Source organism: Propithecus coquereli, unplaced genomic scaffold (assembly GCF_000956105.1).
Source record: "Propithecus coquereli isolate 6110/MARCELLA unplaced genomic scaffold, Pcoq_1.0 Scaffold10, whole genome shotgun sequence".
NCBI lineage: Eukaryota > Metazoa > Chordata > Mammalia > Primates > Indriidae > Propithecus > Propithecus coquereli.
Window position 1 is genome coordinate 10,910,351 of NW_012133858.1, and position 20,282 is coordinate 10,930,632.

The 20,282-nt window shown below is 37.1% G+C and overlaps 1 protein-coding gene across 1 annotated transcript in view; it reads left to right on the forward strand.

Moving 5' to 3' along the window:
• Window positions 1–278: 278 nt before the first annotated feature.
• The window catches only part of ATP13A5 (ATPase type 13A5), a 108,319-nt gene continuing 88,315 nt past the window's right edge, over window positions 279–20,282 (forward strand). The window contains exons 1-5 of the mRNA XM_012640340.1: window positions 279–341; window positions 15,457–15,630; window positions 16,386–16,532; window positions 16,743–16,813; window positions 16,919–16,999. Of these exons, the coding sequence (XP_012495794.1) occupies window positions 279–341; window positions 15,457–15,630; window positions 16,386–16,532; window positions 16,743–16,813; window positions 16,919–16,999 (536 nt within the window). The remainder of the gene's footprint in view (window positions 342–15,456; window positions 15,631–16,385; window positions 16,533–16,742; window positions 16,814–16,918; window positions 17,000–20,282) is intronic.

Consider the following 20,282-nt stretch of genomic DNA (forward strand, 5'->3'; position numbering starts at 1 on the left):
TTAAGTCTGGAGGCACTTACATCTAGCCCAGTAAATAAACACTAGGAAAAAAAAAACCCACAACAAGCAGATAGATTAACAGACCAATCCTGTTGCTGAGGAGAGGATTTCCTCTCATTCCTTTGTCAGTCTAATAAGCAGGGTGTGTGCTGAGAGATTTTAAAGCACAGGAGGGAAACCAAGACAAATAGTGACTCTTCTAAATTCACAGAAGCCCAGGTGGTTTTGACATTTCCCCAAGGAGCTAGTCAGGAGGGGTCCCAACAGATGTGGTTTAGATGGAGGAGAACAGGAAGAAGGACCACCAGGCTTTGCTGAACCACGGGGAGGAGAATGAACTGGTGAGTCTTCCCTTCTTTTTTCAGTCTTCTTGAAGTGCGGAAGGCCGGGGCGTTGGCTACGGTTTTCAGCTAAATTGGAAGATTGACTGTAGCGCCGATGGTGCTGGCTTTAAGACCTGGGAAGGGTGAAGTCTGGTAAGGCTCCTGGCAAGCCATGATGCACCAAGGACCCTGCAGGGCTGAGAAAGCTGTGTCCTCTGGATGGTAGAGTTCTTGCTGTCTTTGTATGTGGCAGACTGTGTGAAGTTTCCTCAGACATTTCATAGAGTATTTGGGGTACCTTGAGATGCCCCTTATTATCTGGGTTGCCATACAATTGGACAAACTCTGGAAAAAACTGAAACTCTTTTCGTATTCCTATGCTTTGGATATGTCTACACAACCTAGGCTCAGAGAGATTTGGGCTGAAGTCATGCTTTTTACAAGAGCAGAGAGAGGTTTTTTTTGTTGTTGTTTGTTTTTGTTTTTTGTTTTGTTTTTTATTTCAGGGTATTAAGAGTGTCCAAACATTATGGTTACATTTTATGTCTTTGTCTCACCCAAGCGAGGGTTAGAGGCGTGCCCTTCCCCCCTACAATGCTCCCTGTGTCCTTTAGTTGTGGGTTTTTAAGCACCAAGTACTAAAGATGGAGAAAAATGTGGCCTGGGATTTTAGCATATATTAAAAAACTTTCTCACTTATCTAATTCTTTTTTTCCACTGCCACTTCTGCCAAACATACGTAAATCTTGAAAAATAATCATTAAAAACATGAAGACTCCCACAGTGTCTATTTGGTGCTGAGGAGCTTACATTTATGATTTTATTTGATCCTCAGAACTCAGTCATGAAAGAATTAATCCTATTTTATTGAAAAGAAATCTGAGTCCAGAGAGGTTAGGTAACTTGGCCAAGGTCATTAGCCTGCAAGGCACATGCTGGGAATGCAGCCCACACCTTCTTTCTTCATAACCTGCACTGTTGACACTACGACAGTGTGTCTCTTGCTAGGCAATGAGAAGAGGAGACAGAGACAAAGGAAGGGACAGAGTGAGGACACCTTGGGGGCCGAAAAGTATATATATATACATCAGAATGGAGTCAATTTCCTGTCTAGCTTCCCTAGTTCTTGTCTGCTAATCTAAGGAAAACAAATTATTTCATCTACATCTGTGCTGTCCAATAAGACAGCCACTGGCCACGGGTGGTTTCTGAGCACTAGAAAAGTAGCTGGTCCAAATTAAAATGTGCTTTATGTATAAAACACACACCAGATTGTAATCTGTTCCTAATAAAGAACAAAGTAAAATATCTCAATAAATTTTGCATTAGTTACACATCGAATTGACAATATTATTTTAGATAGATTGAGTTAAATAAAATCTATTATGAAAATTAAATTTCATCTGCTTCTTTTTACTTCTTTAATGTGGCTACTAGGAAATTTAAAATTACAAAGGTAGCTCACATTTGAGGCTTGAATTATTGTACCACGCTGAGCTTGATGATGGTACAGTGCTTTAAAATCTTCAGACTGAAAGGATTTAAGAATTAAAATCTATTCATCTGTGTTGCTACACAATTCTGTGTCACCTCTAAAGTTTTCAACATGTAGATGAGTGCTCATGAAAATCTTATGTTAATCTTTATTCTTCTCTAACTAGGTGCTGTATTCGTAAAGTTTCTAGCCCAGTATTTTAATTCTGTCAATCACAGATGGGACAGGTGTATCAAGGGATTAAATAAAGGGCCAGGTACTGCAGTTACCTTCTTTTTTGTGAGTAATCAAACACTTTTTGAAACATCCATTAAAAACCTCTGTTAGGAATCCAACTATGCTTACCTCGTGCTGTCAGGGCATTCTGGGGAGGGAGAGATGGCTGTAGACTTCTCTTTCATAAATCTTACTCTTGGGCAGAAAGCACAGATGCAAATCCTACTGGGGTGGACTGGGTCATCTGGTGAGTCAGGTAGACCTAGGGGGAAGGAGGGTGACAGAAGTGTGCAAGCTAAAGAGGGAGCTGTGACTTAGCCCCAGGCAATGGCTTACCTGCAAGTCAACAGGCCCAGTGTTGTCAGATCTTTAAAGGGAAGCTAGAAATATGAATTTTTATGTGATATGGTCTGATTATAAATTTTGAAAACAAATTCTTTTTTTAAACAATCAGTAGGTCAAACTAAACTTGGGTATTGTTTAGTCCCAGCCTTGAGGGCTGTCAGTCTGTGATGTTTATAGCATCTCCCTACTTGCTTTCCCTTTCCTGAAGCTTCCCCATGGCCCAGGCTGACTTCCACTTGCACTCATTATTTCCAGTGAACAATCAGCTGTGATTGTGAGAAATAGAAACTATTAATGCAAATAATATATTCCTTCAGTCAAACATCCATGAAGAACCAAAGTGGATGGGGAGGGCCTATGAGATTACTGAAGTGCAGTCTTGGGTTGCTTTGCTGAGCTCAGCACGGGTATGAAGTACTGCATTACCCCCTAGAGTTGAACTCCATTGTCATTCCCATCTCCTGTGCTCAGGCCCTGTCTCCTCCAGTGGGGGTGGACAGACAGTGCTTACTGTGCTGGCCACTGTGCTTGGAGCTGGACAAACAGGTTTTCATTTTACCCTCCTAATAGCCCATGCAATAGACGCCCCCTCACTGTGCAGGCCTCTGTTGTCCTTCCCGACCTATTCCCGTCCACGCGCCACGTGCCCCATGACTACCTGGCTCCAGTAGGCTCCTTTTCCTTCACCTGTCTTTTTCCTAAAAATTTGCCCTGCCCAGGTGTTTCTCTCAGCCCCTCCATTCACAGTCAGCTTTTCTTGTCATCTTTTGAGGTCCTCTCAGGACCCACAGCTTCACTGACAGCTCACAGGATCCTTCACAGTGCAGACCTTAAAGAGCCTGGAGCCTCCAGGCTGTGGAGCTCAAGGCCTAATGGAGTGGGATTGGGCCTCAGGTTGACCTGGGTTTGAATCCTGGTTCTGTTAGGCAAGTTATTTAACCTCTGTGGTGACTACCATTTGGGATTGCGGTGAGGATTAAATGAGGTAATGCAGCTTTTCTAAAAATATCTTCTATAGAATAATATTATTAATGGATAGTCTATAAAAAGTTTCCTTGTTCTCTCTACCAATTAGGTTTGAGAATTACAAGGTGAAACAGCTCAGCAGGTAATGGCAGGGCTTCTCGAATCTTGAATATGTTTGTCTTAGTTCATTTTGTGTTGTTATAACAGAATACCACAAATTAGATAATTTGTTTCTTACTATTCTTGGCTCTAAGAAGTGCACGGTCACAGGGCCACATCTGGTGAGGGCATTTTTGCTGTGCTGTCCCATGGTGGAAAGAGGCCAAAAGGCAGGAAAGTGTGAGAGAGCAAGAGAGCAAGAGGGGGCCGAGCTTTCTTTTATAACAAGCCCACTCTTGAGATAAGTAATCCACTTCTGCGATAACAACGTTAATCCATTTATGAGGGCAGAGACTTTATAGCTTAGTCACTTCTTATCAGGCCCCATCTCCCAACATTGTTGCATTGGGTTTTAAGTTTCCAACACATGAACTTTGGGGAACACGTTCAAACCATGGCGATATCATGCTATCCCTTCTCATCCAGGCATGCCTGGAGACAAACCATCAGCCTCTGTTTCAGGGTCCTCTGGTCACATTTACTTGCTGCATTTACTTTCTAAAAATCATCTGGATTCTGTCCCCATCTGAGCCACAAGTGCTGCTTTATTCATATTAGTTGCAAAGCCCAATCATTAAATGTCAAAATTACAAATGGGAGCAGCCCCAGAAGACAACACGGCTGCTTGTCATGGAGACCACAGAATTGGCACGAGAGCCTTTCACTTCATGCTCATCTTCTTCTGTCAAGCAGTGGAGAAGCACTGGACTCTGAGCCAGCAGATCTGGGCTTTAGGCAAGGCCTTCCTTCTAACCACATGGTTGTGGACACCTTTTTGGACCTTGCTAGTTGCCTAAGAACAATACCACTTACTTTCCCAGCTCACAAATTTTGTAAGGGTCGCATATGAAATGTGGAGAGTACTATATAAACTCATAATTCATTTATATGCTAGGAGTCAGGAGTTATGATGTACAATTTGAAAAATGCAGGAATTATTAGGTGAAATTGATGTTGAGCATATTTCTCTTTTCTCTGATTGAAACAGGAATGATAAATGTTTGAATTCTACCATTATCCCTAAATAATACGTGAAAAGTTGTTAAGAAAAAAGCAGTAATTTTGAACATTTAGATTATTTTACACAATGTCGTGTACTCTTCATCCCTCATTAATGGGCAAAAAAAAAAAAATATACACACTCACTCAAAGGATTAAAATTGAAAAGGAAAATTGAAATTGAAAAGCCAGACCGTTGTCTCTCCTCTGTCTTGAATCAACATGTACATTAACGGCTTGGCTGAAGGCAAACTTATCAATCTTCAACTGACACCTAGTTATGAGGGAGAAATAACAATACCGGTGACAGAATCAAGATATAAAATTTTCTCTAGGCTGGATTATAGGACTGAAATTGACAAGATGCTATATAACAGGCCTCACTATTGAGTTTTTGTTTTAAATTATCAGCAAAATACAGGTGAGAGTATCAATGACTGAGGCTTGGTAGCTATGGGTGAAAAAGTAATTGGAGTGCTTTATTTGATTACTGCTAAATTTTAGTTGCCAATATGATGAAGCTATAAAAAATTAGTCCTGGAATACCTTCCATTCTGCAGAATGGAAAAAATAAAAAATAGTTCTGCTATAATCTGTACCATTTAGGAAAACTCCAGAAAGTTATATTTAATTCTAAAACTTACACTTTTAGAGAAATTTCAAGAGGTATCGTGTATTTTGAGGGATATGTGTATATCACAAATAAGAACTGTCTAAGGAAATTGGGAACAGTTTCTCAAAGAACAATTATGGTGATTTTCTTCCAGTAGTTGAGTGGCTAACGTGGAGAACAAAGTAGAGATTGGCAGATTCCGGCCTGATTTATTTTCCCTATCAGAACTTCCTAATCATCTGTGGTGGCAAAATCTTAACATGACACCTCTGCAGTGACCTTTGCCCTTGTATTATTCCCTGTAATTGAGTGTGAGCAGAACCTGAGCAGAGGACCCAGCTAACTGGATTCCTAACCCATGGAAACTGTGAGATAATAAATTTGTATTGTTTTAAGCCACTAAGTTTTCCATGCAGTGAGAGTAAACTAACGCACCATCGCAGCTGTCCAGTAAGAGAATATGCAGCCCTGTAATGTAATGAAATCTTATCTGAAGCAGACAATAGATGTTCATCTGTAAGAAATGGAGGACAGCTATTTTTATCCTAGAGAGAAATTTGAATGAAATAGTCTCTGAGAACCCCCATCCTGATTAGTGATGCTCTTATTCCACAAGTGACTTTTAACAGAACATGCCATTGTGTCTCATGCCCTTGATCTAAGGCAAATTCTGGTTCCAGAAATTGTTCCTGCTAATCAGCCCAAGCATCTCATTATTTTTTGATCCACACTTACTGCTCTTTCTCTTTCTCTCTGTTAAGCTTCACCAAATAAGGGTCCTTAGTTGCAGGAAGACCATGGGAGCCCTTTTGCTATAGTAGTACTGGTTTACATGATGGGAATGCCTGTAGCTGACAGTGAGAGTGTGTTCATCTCTTGGGTATTGGGTTTTGACTCACACTGCTAGACCGTGAAGGGTCTTTACTACTCCAGAAAGAAAGCACAAGGGGAAAATTTAATAGATGGAATTAGTGAACAATTTTTTGAACATTTCCAAGACTCTGTTTCTTTGACCTACAAATAATAATTTGTAAATATTAATATTAATAATAATAAGCATTATTATTACTTAAAATAACACTTTATAGAGTTGCTGTGAGAATTAAATGATACCTAAGCAAGTGCTCAAGAAAGATTAGTTCTTATTGTCGAACATAATTAAAGGTGAAAGTGATTCACAACATCTTATCCCTACACAAAGGGCCCTCCCCGGCATGAATGCAGGGCATAATGTGTGAAACTATGATTAACAATGCTTGATAATTACTGACAACTAATGCAAATTACCACATGTGGCCAAACCAGACAAATAATAGCAGGTTGAAGGATAATGACCATGCTAACATGATCAATTAACAAGGAACAATATTATCAAATCAAAGAGAAGAATCTTGAAGCACTGGCAGAGGTAGAGATCAGAGGACACAGTTTTAAGAATGTCCTCCCATCTAACATGTACAGAAACACCATTCGTCATGTCCAGGTAGAGCCAACAAAGGGCATATTGTTAATAACGAATAGAAATTTGGTGCTGTGATTAAGGAACATCATCGGCGTGTCCTGGTAAAGACAAGGGAAGATTTTTAATAATGAGTGGAAACTTGGTGTTATGATTATTGCTTAAAAAAAAGGAGACAAAACATATTCTAACCACATAAAAGGACACAGAAATGGACACAAAACATATTCTAACCGCATAAAAGGACACGATCTCCTTGGCCATGATTCAGGTGAAAAGTTTGAGGTCTATAGAGAGAAACCTAACTTGCTCTAAGGCTATTGTATAATAACATTCTTGCCCATGGAAAAGCCTAACATGTCACAACCAAAACCCCAAACTAGAAACATAAACAACAACAACAAAAAACAAAAAACCTCTGGCATTGCCATTTACATAAGGGAATTATTGTAGCGAGAATTATTTATGTTATGTCTTGATTGAGTAAATACATTTGTAACTTAGCCTGGTAAGAATCTTGGTTTGAGTTAAGTGAAAAAGCTATAACCCAAAATACCCACTCCAAAGGATTCGAATCACACCCTATTGTGCCTATGCGTGGTGGGTACTCAACAAATAAGTTAGATGGCTAACCACCTGAACCGTGAATGTAAGAATAAGAGGATTTACAAAAACTGAAAAGACCTTGTCCACAACACCAGTCTTGTATAAATGTTAGTGCTCTGGATACAATGAAAATGCAGGAAAAAAGGCTGAAAGCAACCCCAGGGATTGGTTCCACCAGATTGAAAGGATCTTACTGAAAAGGAATTTGGGGAAGAAACCATGTTTAGATGGAACTGCACCCTATAATTCTCTTTTCCTGAAGATTTGGCCAATATTAGTTCCATCTCTGGTGGCAAGTACAAGAGCTACCTATAAAGAAAAGAAAAAAAGGAATGTAATTTTAAAGATGTCTTTTACGTGCTAGTACTTAGTGTATGTTCTCATTTAATTTTCATGAGGTAGTCGCCGAGATATGCATTTACCACTGAGTAAATTGAGCCTCAGGCATGTAACATATACAAGGTCACATTACATAAGCATTGGAGGTAAGATGCTCTGTTACCTTACTCTGTTACATTGTTTTCCTCCTGTACCAGTGAAGAATGATTGTATTTGTATGTGTGTGTGTGTGTGTGTGTGTGTGTGTGTGTGCATGTGTACATAATTACTACATCTAGCTAATATGAATCAATTTGGTGTTTGTCCTAAAGCCCTTCTCTCTAGTTACACACACTACAAAAGTGAGCAATTTTCTGTTTGGCCTCTATTTAATTTCAATTTTGACAATTTGTGCTCTTTGGGAAAAGCAAAAACTCCATTTAAGCCATTGATCAATCACTTTTAGCAATACAACTATGGCATTGGCTTAGTTCTGCATGTTGCCTGTGATAAAATCATTTCACAATGAGTCCAGTGGGATCAGTCACTTTTAATCTAATGAAATTTTGTTGAATTGTATGTTAGCCAAGTTAATATTAATTCTTAACACATACTGAGTACTCAAAATGTTTTAGGAACTGTGCTAAATGTTTTGCATTCATTATCTCACTAGTTTCTCACAACAACCCTAGAAGATAGCTATCATTATTATTGTAATTAATGGAGGAAGAAATTGAATCATCAGAAGAAGTAAACTGGATTCCCAAAGTTATATGTATGGTTAAGTGATGGAGGTATGATGTGAGCTTGGTTTTCTCATGCCAATGGCTATACCAAACTGTTTCTGTTGGATTTTACAACCAGCCATGGTTTTCACATGAACAATCTAAAGTTCAGTAAGTTTCAAACATAGCTGGAGAATAATGGAACAAGGAACGTAAGTGAGAGCTTCTAGAAGACAATACAGAGGGATATAAAGAACAGAGGCTCTAGTGCCAGACCTAGGTAGAGAGCATTGCTCTAAGTGGTGACTTAGGGAAACAACCTCTTTCAAAAAATGTATACAAATTCATTGTTACTCCTAATTCAGACCACTTCCTCTGTATTCAGGGCCTAGATAAAGACCATTAAGGCTGTGGTACCTGTCCCCGTACCTGGAATACAACATTCTAGTTGGAAACAAAAAAGTGAAAGAACACCACTGCTCAGAGAGAATACAAATCGTGTCTGTGTAAGATGGGCACAACCTCTGAGCACCGAGGTTCATCTGAACTAATAGGTGGCAGATCTGGGTTCCTGGCCTCACAGTACACAGCCGATTTCTGCTACCAACCTTGACCGAGTATATTGCAACTCAAACTGAAATAATCACCTCTCTCTTCTTTTGAACCTATTGTCAAACCACCTGCTAACATTGAGCTTCCTTTTCTCTCAACAACTAACACCTCTCATTTAATTTTCACAACTGCTCTGCCAGGTGTGTGCTATTAGTATTCCCCTAAGTACAGAGATGGAATCACAGACTGAGCGGAGTTAAATCCTGAGGTCACATAGGAATAGGCGGCAAAACTCACTCTACTACAAAGAACCACATATAATGAGTTTGAGATTCTGATACTCTCATCCTATTTCCAATATCCTTACATTTACAACACCTCTGGATTCTGTTTATTTTTCTCTTATGGTACAAATACTGCTCCTGACTCCCTCTTCTATCCTGAATTTCTTAGTGGATTTCACTGGGGGTATATAAATATTTAGGAGAAATCTGAGTGACTCTGCATCAGAAGAATAATAATTAAAAAAATTAAATTATACGCGTGATTAGTTGGTCAAAATGGAAACATATAGCATGATAGACTCTAATCACACAAACATTGGCAAGTTCATTGAGAGTATTTGATTAAAATAATGCCAGATAAAGCAGTGATTCTTTATCCAAAATCTCAAGTCCCATACCCAGCCACATATCTCTGAGAAAACTGAGAAATGATCTAGAAAGGAGTTTTGCCAAGGTTTATGAGGCCAGTTTATCAAAGAAGCAAAAACATTGTGTCTATTCATCTTTGTTCAAGGTACTACACATTTCAGAAAGTTACTCTGACGTTTACAAGCTTGCTTGCTTTCTTTTTCTTGCTTCTTTTTTACTTTTTATTGCACATATAAACACAGTGGTGTCAATGAAGTGCAATGATCTTAAGTGTACAATTCAAACACTTCTGTCATAAATTAATTTTGCTTATTTTTTAACTTGATATGAGTAGAATTATGCATTGCTTTATGATACTTCATTTGCTCAGTATAATGGCTGTGAAATTCATCCACATTGATGTCTGCATCAGAAGTTCATTCTTTTTTATTGCTTTATAGTATTACATTGTATGAAAATACAAAATTTATCTTTCTCATGTTGGTGGAACTTCAGATTGTTTCCACTGTTGGCTCTTATGAATATAGCTAATCCAAATATTCTTGTACATATACATTCATTTCTCTTGTGTAAAATTCTAAGAGTAAAGTTACTAGCTCATTGTCATATTCTTAGCAACGTAGTTTTCCAAGCTGTGTGCACCAGTTCCCTACTCCCATCGACATAAGAGAGTTTTAGTTGCTCCACATCTTTTTCAGCACTTGATATATTCAGTCTTTTAAACCTTGTCTATTCTGTGGTTATATCATTGTGTCACTGTATCATGGTATAAGTTCAGGGTAAGTCCTCAAATACAGTTGTGTAAATTCTCCAACTTTTGTTTATTTTTAGGATTATTTTGAGTATTCTAGGCTGTGACATATGATTGCATCTTTATTTCGTATTCCCTAATGACATGATATTGATCAGTTTCTTGAATGTTATAGTCCATTTGGAAATTCCCTTTTGTGAAGTACCTATTTGTTGGTCCATTGTATATTTACTTATTTAAAAGTGATTTGTAGTAGGTTTTTATATATTTCAAATATGAGTAATATGAGTCCTTTTTCACAGATAGATATAGAGAAATATATGTATATAGCTAATATCTTCTCCAGAGATCTTTTGATAAACAAAAGCTTTTAATTTTAATGAAGTCAAATATATTTTTGTCTTTTCTGTTGCCTGTTGAAGAAATATTTGCCTACTTGAAGTTCACAAAAAAATTTCTCCTATGTTTTCTTTCAGATGATTTATTGTTTCAATTTTCATATTTTCATATCTGTGCCATGTTGAATGAATGTTTGTTTTTGGTATAAATCAGACAGGGTGTGGGGACTCGATTTTTTTCCAGCTCTATTCATTTTACTCCAGCACTACTTATTGAACAAAGCATCATTTCTCCATTGATTGCAGTGGTTCTTCTCTTGTAAGTGAAAAGATCATATGTTTGAGTCTCTTTCAGGATTCTTGTTGCTTTTTTTGTTTATACTTGTGTATACCTCATTTTAATAAAATTACTGTGGTTTTGTAGTAAGTTTTCACCTGTGGTGATGTAAGTCCTCCATATTTGTTCTTTTCAAAAATTGTCTTGACTATCTTACATCCTTTGCTTTTTTATACCAATTTTAGAATCAGCACACCAATTACCACACATACACAAAAATGTCTGATGAGATTTTAAATGAAATTGCTAATGGCTAATCATGAAATTTAATACATCTCTCCATTTATTTAGGTTTTACTTTCTCTTAGCAATGATATACACTTTTCAGTTTAGAGGTCTTGAACAATTTTTTTAGCATTATAAAAAGGTAATTGATTTTTTTATTTAATGGTATTTAATTAATTTTCTAATTGTTTGTTACTAGTATATACCAATACAAATTGCTTTTTCTATATTGACCTAATATCCAACAACATTAATAAATTCATTTATGAAGTCTTATAATTTGTTTATACATTCTTTTGGATTTTTATGTATATAATTACATTATCTATACATAGAGTTTTACTTCTTGTTTTCCAATTGTTATAAGCTTTATTATTTTATTGCCTCATTGCACTGGTTAAGAATTCCAGTACTGTAATAATAAATATTAGTGGTGATAGTTAACGATCTTGTTTGACTTGTCACACAAGTAAATGGTTGATAGTTCATTATTAAGCATGATGTTAGCTTAAGGATGTTCCCATCTATTCCTAGTTGGCTGAGATTTTTAAAAATTGTGTATTGGTATTGAATTTTATCAATCTTTTTCTGTATCTAATGAGATGATCTACTGATTTTCCTCCTGAACCTTAACACGGAAAAGTACATTGATTTTCAAATTCTTGCATTCCTAGGACAAATACCATTTGGTAATGATATATTACCCTTTTAATATATCACTGATTTAGTTAGATAATATATTTTAGAATTATTTTATCTATGTTCATGACAGTCTGTAATTTTCCTTTCTTGCAACACATTTGTCAGATTTTGGTGTCTGGGTGTACTGGCTTCACAAAACAAGTTGGGAGCACGCCAGCCTCCTCTACTTACATTATGTTTGCACAAGAATGATATCACTACTACCTTAATATTTCAAGGTAGTAGTGATAAACCATTTGGCCTTGAAGATTTCTTTGCAGGAAGGTTTTAAATTATATATTAATTATTTCAGTAATTATAAAAATATGCATATTTATTTATGAGTTTATCAATTTTTTTTGAAGTTTTTTTTTTTATTTCAGCATATTATGGGGGTACAGATGTTTAGGTTATGTATGTTTCCCTTGCCCCCCTCCCAGGTCTGAGTTTCAAATATGTCCATCTTTCGGGTGGTGCGCATTGCACTCTTTGTGTATGCAAATACCCGTGTCTTCGGCCACCCCGCCCTGACCGCGCCAGATCCCGTCTGCCCTCGGAAGTTTATCAATTTTATTAATCTTTTCCGAGTACCAGTTTGACTTTATTAATTTTATCTATTATATGTCTTCTTTCTATTTTATTCACTTCTGCATTTATCTTTATGATTTTCTTCCTTATACCTTTTTGGGCTTAACTTTCTCTTCTTTCTGCAACTTCTTGTTGGAAGCTTACTTTATTGATTTCAAACTTTATTGTCTTTTCTAATGTAAGCATCTAAAGCTATAAATTTCCCTCTAAGGATTGTTGTAATTGCATTCCACCAGTTTTTATTCCTGAATTGTCATTTTCATCCAGTTCAAAATATTTCCTAATGTCCATTGTAATTTCTTATCTTTGCTTTTTAAGTTGTGAAACCATGTTTTTAGGTGCACAAAAATTTAGGATTGTTACATTTCTGTTGAGTTGATCTTTTAGCTTAGGAAATGTCCTTGTTTTTCTCTCATAACATTTCTTTCCTTAAATATCCTTAAAGAAATATATTTTATCTGATATCAATATAACTACATTAGCTTTCTTTTGTTAGTGTTTGCATGGTGTATTTTCTCCTTTCCTCTTTTAACCTGTCCATTGCTTTATGCATAAAGTGTGTCTCTTACAAACAGCATGTAGTGGGTCTTTCATTATCCAATCTAACAATATTTGCTTCCAATCATAGTAGTAAGGCTATTTACATTTAATGTAATTACTCATATAGTGAGTTAAATTTCATAATGTTGCTATTTGCTTTCCATTTATTCTATTTTTTCTTTTCTCCATTTAACATAATATCCTAGAATGTCCCAAGTTTCTACATTGACACCATATATTTTTGCTTTTATGTACTCTACCATACCCCATTGTTGTGACATTTCACAACTTACTGAATCATTAGCTATCATTTGGTTCTCCCAATAATTTTGCTATTACAGATAATCCTGCACTAAACATCTTAAATGTATCACTTGCTTTTTTATGTATTATTTCATTAGGTTTTATTTCTAAGTGAGAAATTGCTGATTTAAGGGGTAGAAATATCTTTATAATTCTTGATATAATTTGTCACCTTGCTTTCCTTAGAAAACTATTCCAATTCACAAAGTTATTAGCAGTATATGGATGTAGTGATTTTACTGCAGTCTTCCTAGCATTGTGAGTTTCTTTTTAACTTTAAAAAAGGTTGTATAGGAGAAAACTGAAGGGGTTCCAGAATTATGGTTATCAATGCCATTGCTGTGCGCAAACAAACAGAAAAAGAGAAAGTTGTTTATTAATGAGCTCATTTCAGCCACAAGCTGGATGAAAATCCCACTTGTTTTGCTTCTACTTTTGTATACACTTGAGCTTTGTCAGTAAATCCCTGTAAATAACTCTTGGTAAAAGAACTTATACTCATGACATAATATATAAACTGGCATATACATTATGTTTGGGTCTAATAAAACTATAATTCACAAATAAAACCAAAACGAATTTATAAAATTGGAGGGAACATAGCAGAAGAGAAAGGAGATCTAATTGAAAACATGCTTAAAAGCAGGGTAAATAAATGCATGTTTGTCCAAGTTACATTTAAACTGTATCATGACTAATCTCAAAATAGAGTAGCTGCCTCACTAAATTTAATGAATATTTTTTTCCTAGGTGGATGATACTATTGAGGCCCAGTGGAAAGAAACTCTTACATTTGTAATTACTTTACAGAGCACTTAAGCACAACTACCCTGTAAGGCATGTATTTCTAATTGTTTCATAGAGGAGTAAATTGGGATTCTCTAGAGATAAAATGATTTACCTAAGGTCACATAACTGTTAACAAGCAGAGCAGTGACTCAAATTTATGTCTTCTGTTTCTTAAGCCAGTGACATTTCCACTATGTTTAGGGATTACTCTCAACAACTGTTAAAAATTTGGTCTGCCACAGAGTTATTAGAAAAAGTTAATGAAACTAATCTACATTTAAGTGCACATATAGTAATAACATTTATTGGGTGTCGGGCAGATGAGAGGGGGAGGAAGGGGTGGGTATATACACACCTAATGGGTGCAGTGTGCACCGTCTGGGGATGGACACGCTTGAAGCTCTGACTTGGGTGGGGCAAGGACAATATACGTAACCTAAACATTTGTACCCCTGTAATATGCTGAAATAAAAAAAATTAAACAAAAAAAAGAAAAAGTTAATGAAAGCAACCATATTGAAGATGAAAACTTTTCAAAAGAATTAAGCCAAGAGAAAATTCTATCATCAAAATGCTATAGAAACTTAGTAAAAATCTATTTTCTTGACTTTATAGCTCTGTGACCTGGGCATGGAAGTTCCAAGTCATAGGAAAAAAACACACAAAAAGACAACAGCAGAATCTAAAATAATAATATAGTAGAGATATCATGTATAATCAGCATTACTCAGAGTCTTCAAAATATACTGAAGATTTAGTTTTTGAAATTTAAAAAAACAATGCTGTGACATTTCATTGTAGAAGTTGGAAACTAGAAATTGGCTTTAAATAAATACATCTATCATTTGGCTATTTTCCCCCCTGGAACCAAATCTCAAGTCTTTATTCAATTTATGACATATTAAATAACCTAGTATTAAAAGTACAAATAGTTCAGCATGTTACTATCAGGGTCAATAAATATGAGCTGCTTTTTGAAAGCCTTTTGTGTCCACAAATAATCTCTTATTTTTTATCATCATACTGTTTTAGGAAGCGGTACATTTATTCATATTTTCAATCATTCTCAATCATGTTGTTATAAAACAAAGCAGAATAGATAAAGCTAGATACATGAGTGTGGGCCATATCTGTCATCAATTTATCATCTTCTTTTAATAAATTTATCTGGCTCAAAACATAGAGTATTTTATAAATATATGAGATGACTCTTAAAAATATATAGAAGCAAATAGGTCTGTCCCTTCCTTATTCCTCCTGTCTAATGTTTTAGTTTCATATTCCAGGGCAGTAAAAGGAGTCCTTTTTTTAATTGTATCAGCTGACAGCGACAAGCAGTCAACCTAATTCAATTAGCTGAAACTAGATTTCTCTTCCAACCAACACCACTTTATCTAAAGTTTGTGTTTAATGAAACAAAATAATATGCTTATGGAAAAAAAGAAAAATAGAGTGATCTTTTATTTACTGTTCAGGAGGCATTTGGGTATCGGACTCAGCATCTACGGAAAGCCGTCTGCCTTATCGCGTCCATGCTGACCTGTGGGATCCTGCAGCTGATGTTCTACTGGAGACCCCACTGGAGGGTGTGGGCCACCTGCATCCCATGCTCCTTGCAAGAAGCAGACACTGTTTTGCTGAGGACAACAGTGCGTGCCCTTCTGTTATCTATTTCAAGTGCTGTGATCATGTCTTCTGTATGGCATCTGTGGCACAACCAGTGACTGGCGAGCATTCCAAGGGGTAGACCTTTCTCTGTTTAAAGAGTTTCCCTAGACTGAAATAGGAGGTGGCAAAATTATCTCTAGAATCAGCCTGCTATCTCTTATTTCGACCCAGGAATGAAAGGCATTTCTTTTACGTTAGCCTGGAGACATTTCTACCACATCAGGCTAATTGGCAGTGTTCTTAGCCACTACATGAGCAGTGGCTGTCAATATTAAAACTCTTAGCATAACATGGAAATTTTCATTCAAATTTTCAAAAATATGTATTTTGGAGGCTATTAGACATTTTAAACATTTAGCTGTCACTTAAAAATAGCTAGAATTGGTATTGTTAGGTAAGATTTTGTCGATATAAAGCTTTCCTGCAAAGTACATATTTTGCTTTATTCTTTAGCACAGAGGTTATCAAATTTTGGTGTAAATCAGAATCACCTGAGGGGCTCAGTAAATCACAGACTGATGGCCCCATCCCTACAATTTTTGATTCAGCGGGTCTGTGGTGGAGCTGAGAATTTGCATTTCTAGTAAGTTCTGAGATAATGCTGACACTCTTGTTTGAAATGAAGTTTGTTCCAAATTTTAGGAACCACTGGTCTAACACTTGGTGAGTATTTGGTTGATCGAGCACCATGTTGAATAACACTTGAGAATTTCATAAACTGGATTGTCTTTTCCAGGATGAATTTCAAAGGTATATGAGGAAGAAGGTACTCTGCCTCTACTTATCTACACTGAAGTTTCCCGTAAGCAAGAACTCAAAAGAATCTGTGGTGGCCGACCGCCACTCTGTCATAAACCAAGCTGTAATGAAGCCAGAACTAAAAGTGAGTCATTTAAAGAGTGCAATGTTAATGGCATGTTTGCAGAGAAAGAATAAAATAAGTGTTTATTGAATGAAAGCTCTAAATATCACACTGTTGGGCTGGGAATGACAGCTATGAGACCCATGTGGAGACTGCATTGAACAATGCTCCCCTCTTTTGATGGGCTTCACCTTGTGAAGGGCACCTGTTCTGTCATATTTGTGATTGCAGATACGATGCATCCAGGTGCAGAAAATCAGGTATGTTTGGAACAACTTGGAGAAGCAGTTTCAGAAAGTTGGGTAAGTATGACTTTTACTCACTATTGTATCAAGATGTAGGGGAAGAACGGTGATCTGTTGCGTGCTATGAACTGAAGTGTGGTTCCTTTCCTGACCACATCCTAGGTTGCTGGAAGACAGCAACTCCTGCTATGATATCCATCACACATTTGGATTGGGTCTGACCACTGAAGAGCAAGAGGTCAGGTAGGATTTATAATAAACGCTGAGAGTGAACTCTGCAGCAGAAAATGAAGTATCAAATGAGTTATCATCAGTGCATTGTTGACATAATGCTTCATCAACTTGATATAATCCAAGTTCATTTACTGGCACCAGAGAGATATTCTAAATTGTTCTCCTCTTAGGCAACATTATTAAAAAGAAAAGACTAAGAGAGCAATGCAATCAAATAAAATTTGATTTTTCTCTCAGCCTTGTAAAACAGTCTTCTTTGTTTTGTAATTTTTTATCCCATCCTCAAAAAATCTTGAGTCATTCCATAAACATCAGCTTCTTAATCCTCCAAATCCTCTGAGAGACAGAAAGACAATACTATTATTGCATTTTACTGTGAAGAAATAGCCCTGAAGATGAGGATTTTGATGGTTCAGTTGCTTGTATTCGCCACTATATCGGCGGCACCTAGAACAGTGTCTGATTCATGGTAGGAGTTCAATAGATATTTCTAGAGTAAATGAATAAATTAATGCATTCATTGATATATTAACTAAATGCCTCTAAGATGCTGGGTACTTTACAAGGAACCAGGGATCTAAAGATAAAGACTTAGTCATTGTCCCAGAGATGTTTACTGACTAGTGAGAAAGACAAAAATAGAGGCACAATCATAAGACCAGTAACTGTAGATTCACATAGATTAGGAAATGCTTATGCCACTTACTAACTCACAGTGATATAGGGCCCCTGCTTCCTTCAACTATTATTTGAAATGACAAATCCTGGTGAATCAAAAAAAACCATTACAAGTCTTCCCCAGAATCTTAATAATCACCTTTATTTCTCACCCTTTTGTAGGGACATTACCTGCCCAACCTTCTTTGCAGTCAGCCAGAAACACCAGTTCTCAAGCTAAGGAGCAACCTGCTACTGAAGACATAGGTTTTGGGCTCCACCCTAATAATTCTGATGATTCTGTAGGAACAAGGGGTACTTAGAGAAGAAGCTGCATTGTTAGCAAGCAACCCCCATAATTCTCATACACACCAAGTCTAAGAATTACTGTTGATTTAAGGTTCCCTGTGCCAGAACACTATAAAAAAATGAACCAGGCATCTAGACTAGGACAATATTGCAAAATGCCTTAGAAATGGTATCATGATGTAAGATTTCAGATGTGATGTTGAATACATTGAAATACGGAATTTTTCAAAGTTATTAAGAACATTGGCTTAATAGCCCTAAGCCCAAGATATTTAAAGGATTTATTTAGGACATTTAAGAAATCTTGTTGATAGATGTATATATACTCTGACTAGAAAGCCATTTCCACAGAAAGGATTTCCCATCAACGTAGCTACCTCATGTTTGTCCTTATTTATCAAGTGCAAGCTTTAATAAACATCATACATAATTACATTTAAATCTGGTGTACACAATAAAGAACTTGACAATCTAATAAGCAAGACAAAGAGTATAGTTTCCCAAACATGATGAATAGAGGAGATAACCTACTTATAAACATAGGCATATTTTATTTTATAGGCATATAAAAATACACTTTTCACCCTGTTTGGAGGGTGAAAAGTGTAAGTAGAATGTGGAACAATTTTTCCCCTCATTTTTAGGATAAGACAGGGCCTTTTTAACAAATTAAGTGTGATCGATTAATTGGTTGAAAGACATGTAACCAATTTCCCAAATGGATTTGAGCTTGCTTGCATTAAAAAGCAAGAGTGCAAAATGGGCAACAAGGAAGAGGAATCCACAAGAATATCTGATGATCAAAAGCTACAGAGTTTAAATGCAAACTTTTCTGTGGGCTTCCTAGCAGCCAGGCAAAGAGAGAAAACACGACAGATTTACAAAGTTCTCACTTTTCGGTAGCAAAAGCTTATACTTTAGCCTGGAGAGATATTGTCAGAAGGCATCAGGAAGAGAGCACATAAATTGTCCCAGGAGGTTCCATGTTCCTGTCTTCACTTATCGTGAACTGAACTCAACTTTCCATCTTAGTGCCTGTCCTAGACGGGTCCATAGACACTTGAGGTGATTCTTTTATCTCACAAGAATGGGACTCTGTGGAAAAAAACAAACCTAACTGATTCCCCATGGAGCAAGTAGTCTTCCACTTAGGATAGCTTTTAAGTTGAGCGTCTCATCACCTTCTCTTTCATTCAGCCCATCCTGCTCCTGCTCTCTTTGTTTAGGATCCCAAAAGTAGAAGGGCAACTTTCCACAGCAGAGATGGAAGGACACCTTGCCAGTGACCCAGCTCTCTGGAGGAACAAAAGCCTTAATGGATAGGGTTTGCCAGTTTCTGTGGCAAGAATACTACAACCATGGCCAATGTAAGCCACCAGTGTGGCATCACTGAGGGAGAAGTTGGGAAGAGACACTCATCATGGGCTCAGTGATTTTGCAGGGCCATACTTAATTCTCAAGATTGGCCACAGCATTGAGAAAAAAGGTGTGCTTGTCAGTGCTAGAGGAAAGGAATCCGAGTGACAGGCAGCAGAGGAAGGTGGGTTTGCCTTCAACATGCAGCTCCAAGCTGGCACAGACCGTTATATAAGAAGACGGAACATCAGAAGGAAGGAAAGAAGAAGTGAAAGGAAGGCAAGAGGGAGAGAGGGGGTGGGGCTGCCATGGGACCCTACTCTCTTATTCCTCAGGCCTTGGGGGAGCAGAAGTCTGGAAAGAAATCATACTTAAATGCCATGACCTTTATCCCCTGTGAAAGTTCCACCCCTAGACAACGGCCCAGTAATAGGTACTCAGACATTAGATCAGTATGAACGGAAGCATCAAGGAAGGGCTGGTTGGAGAAGGGAGAGGGGCTTCATTCACTCTTCTGGGAAGCCATAACATGGTCTCAACTCTTAACATTTAGTTAGAAGCCAACAAGTTACTTAAAAATATAATGTGCATATATATGTGTGTGTGTGTGTGTGTGTGTCTGTGTGTGTATAGCTTTTCTTTAAAATGCAATGCACAAAGTATTTAACACAAAATTAACTGAGATCAACATTCTCTTTTTTAATAAATTGGAATTATCAGACCCACAGTTCTATGGGACTGGTCCCATTTAAAGTATGACAATTACTTCACTGCAATGCCTTGTTTCAGAGCAGAGCCCTACGCAAGACCCATAAGCCTAAGTCCTGAATCTCCCTGATGAGATCCTGCCCTAGGTTTCTTTGCACCTCCACCGCTACTCCTGATGCCCTCCTAGTCCCTTCCCTATGGACTCTCATGCCCGGAAACACTCAGGGTACTTCCCCAAAAGCTGACTGGAAGTGCCTCACTT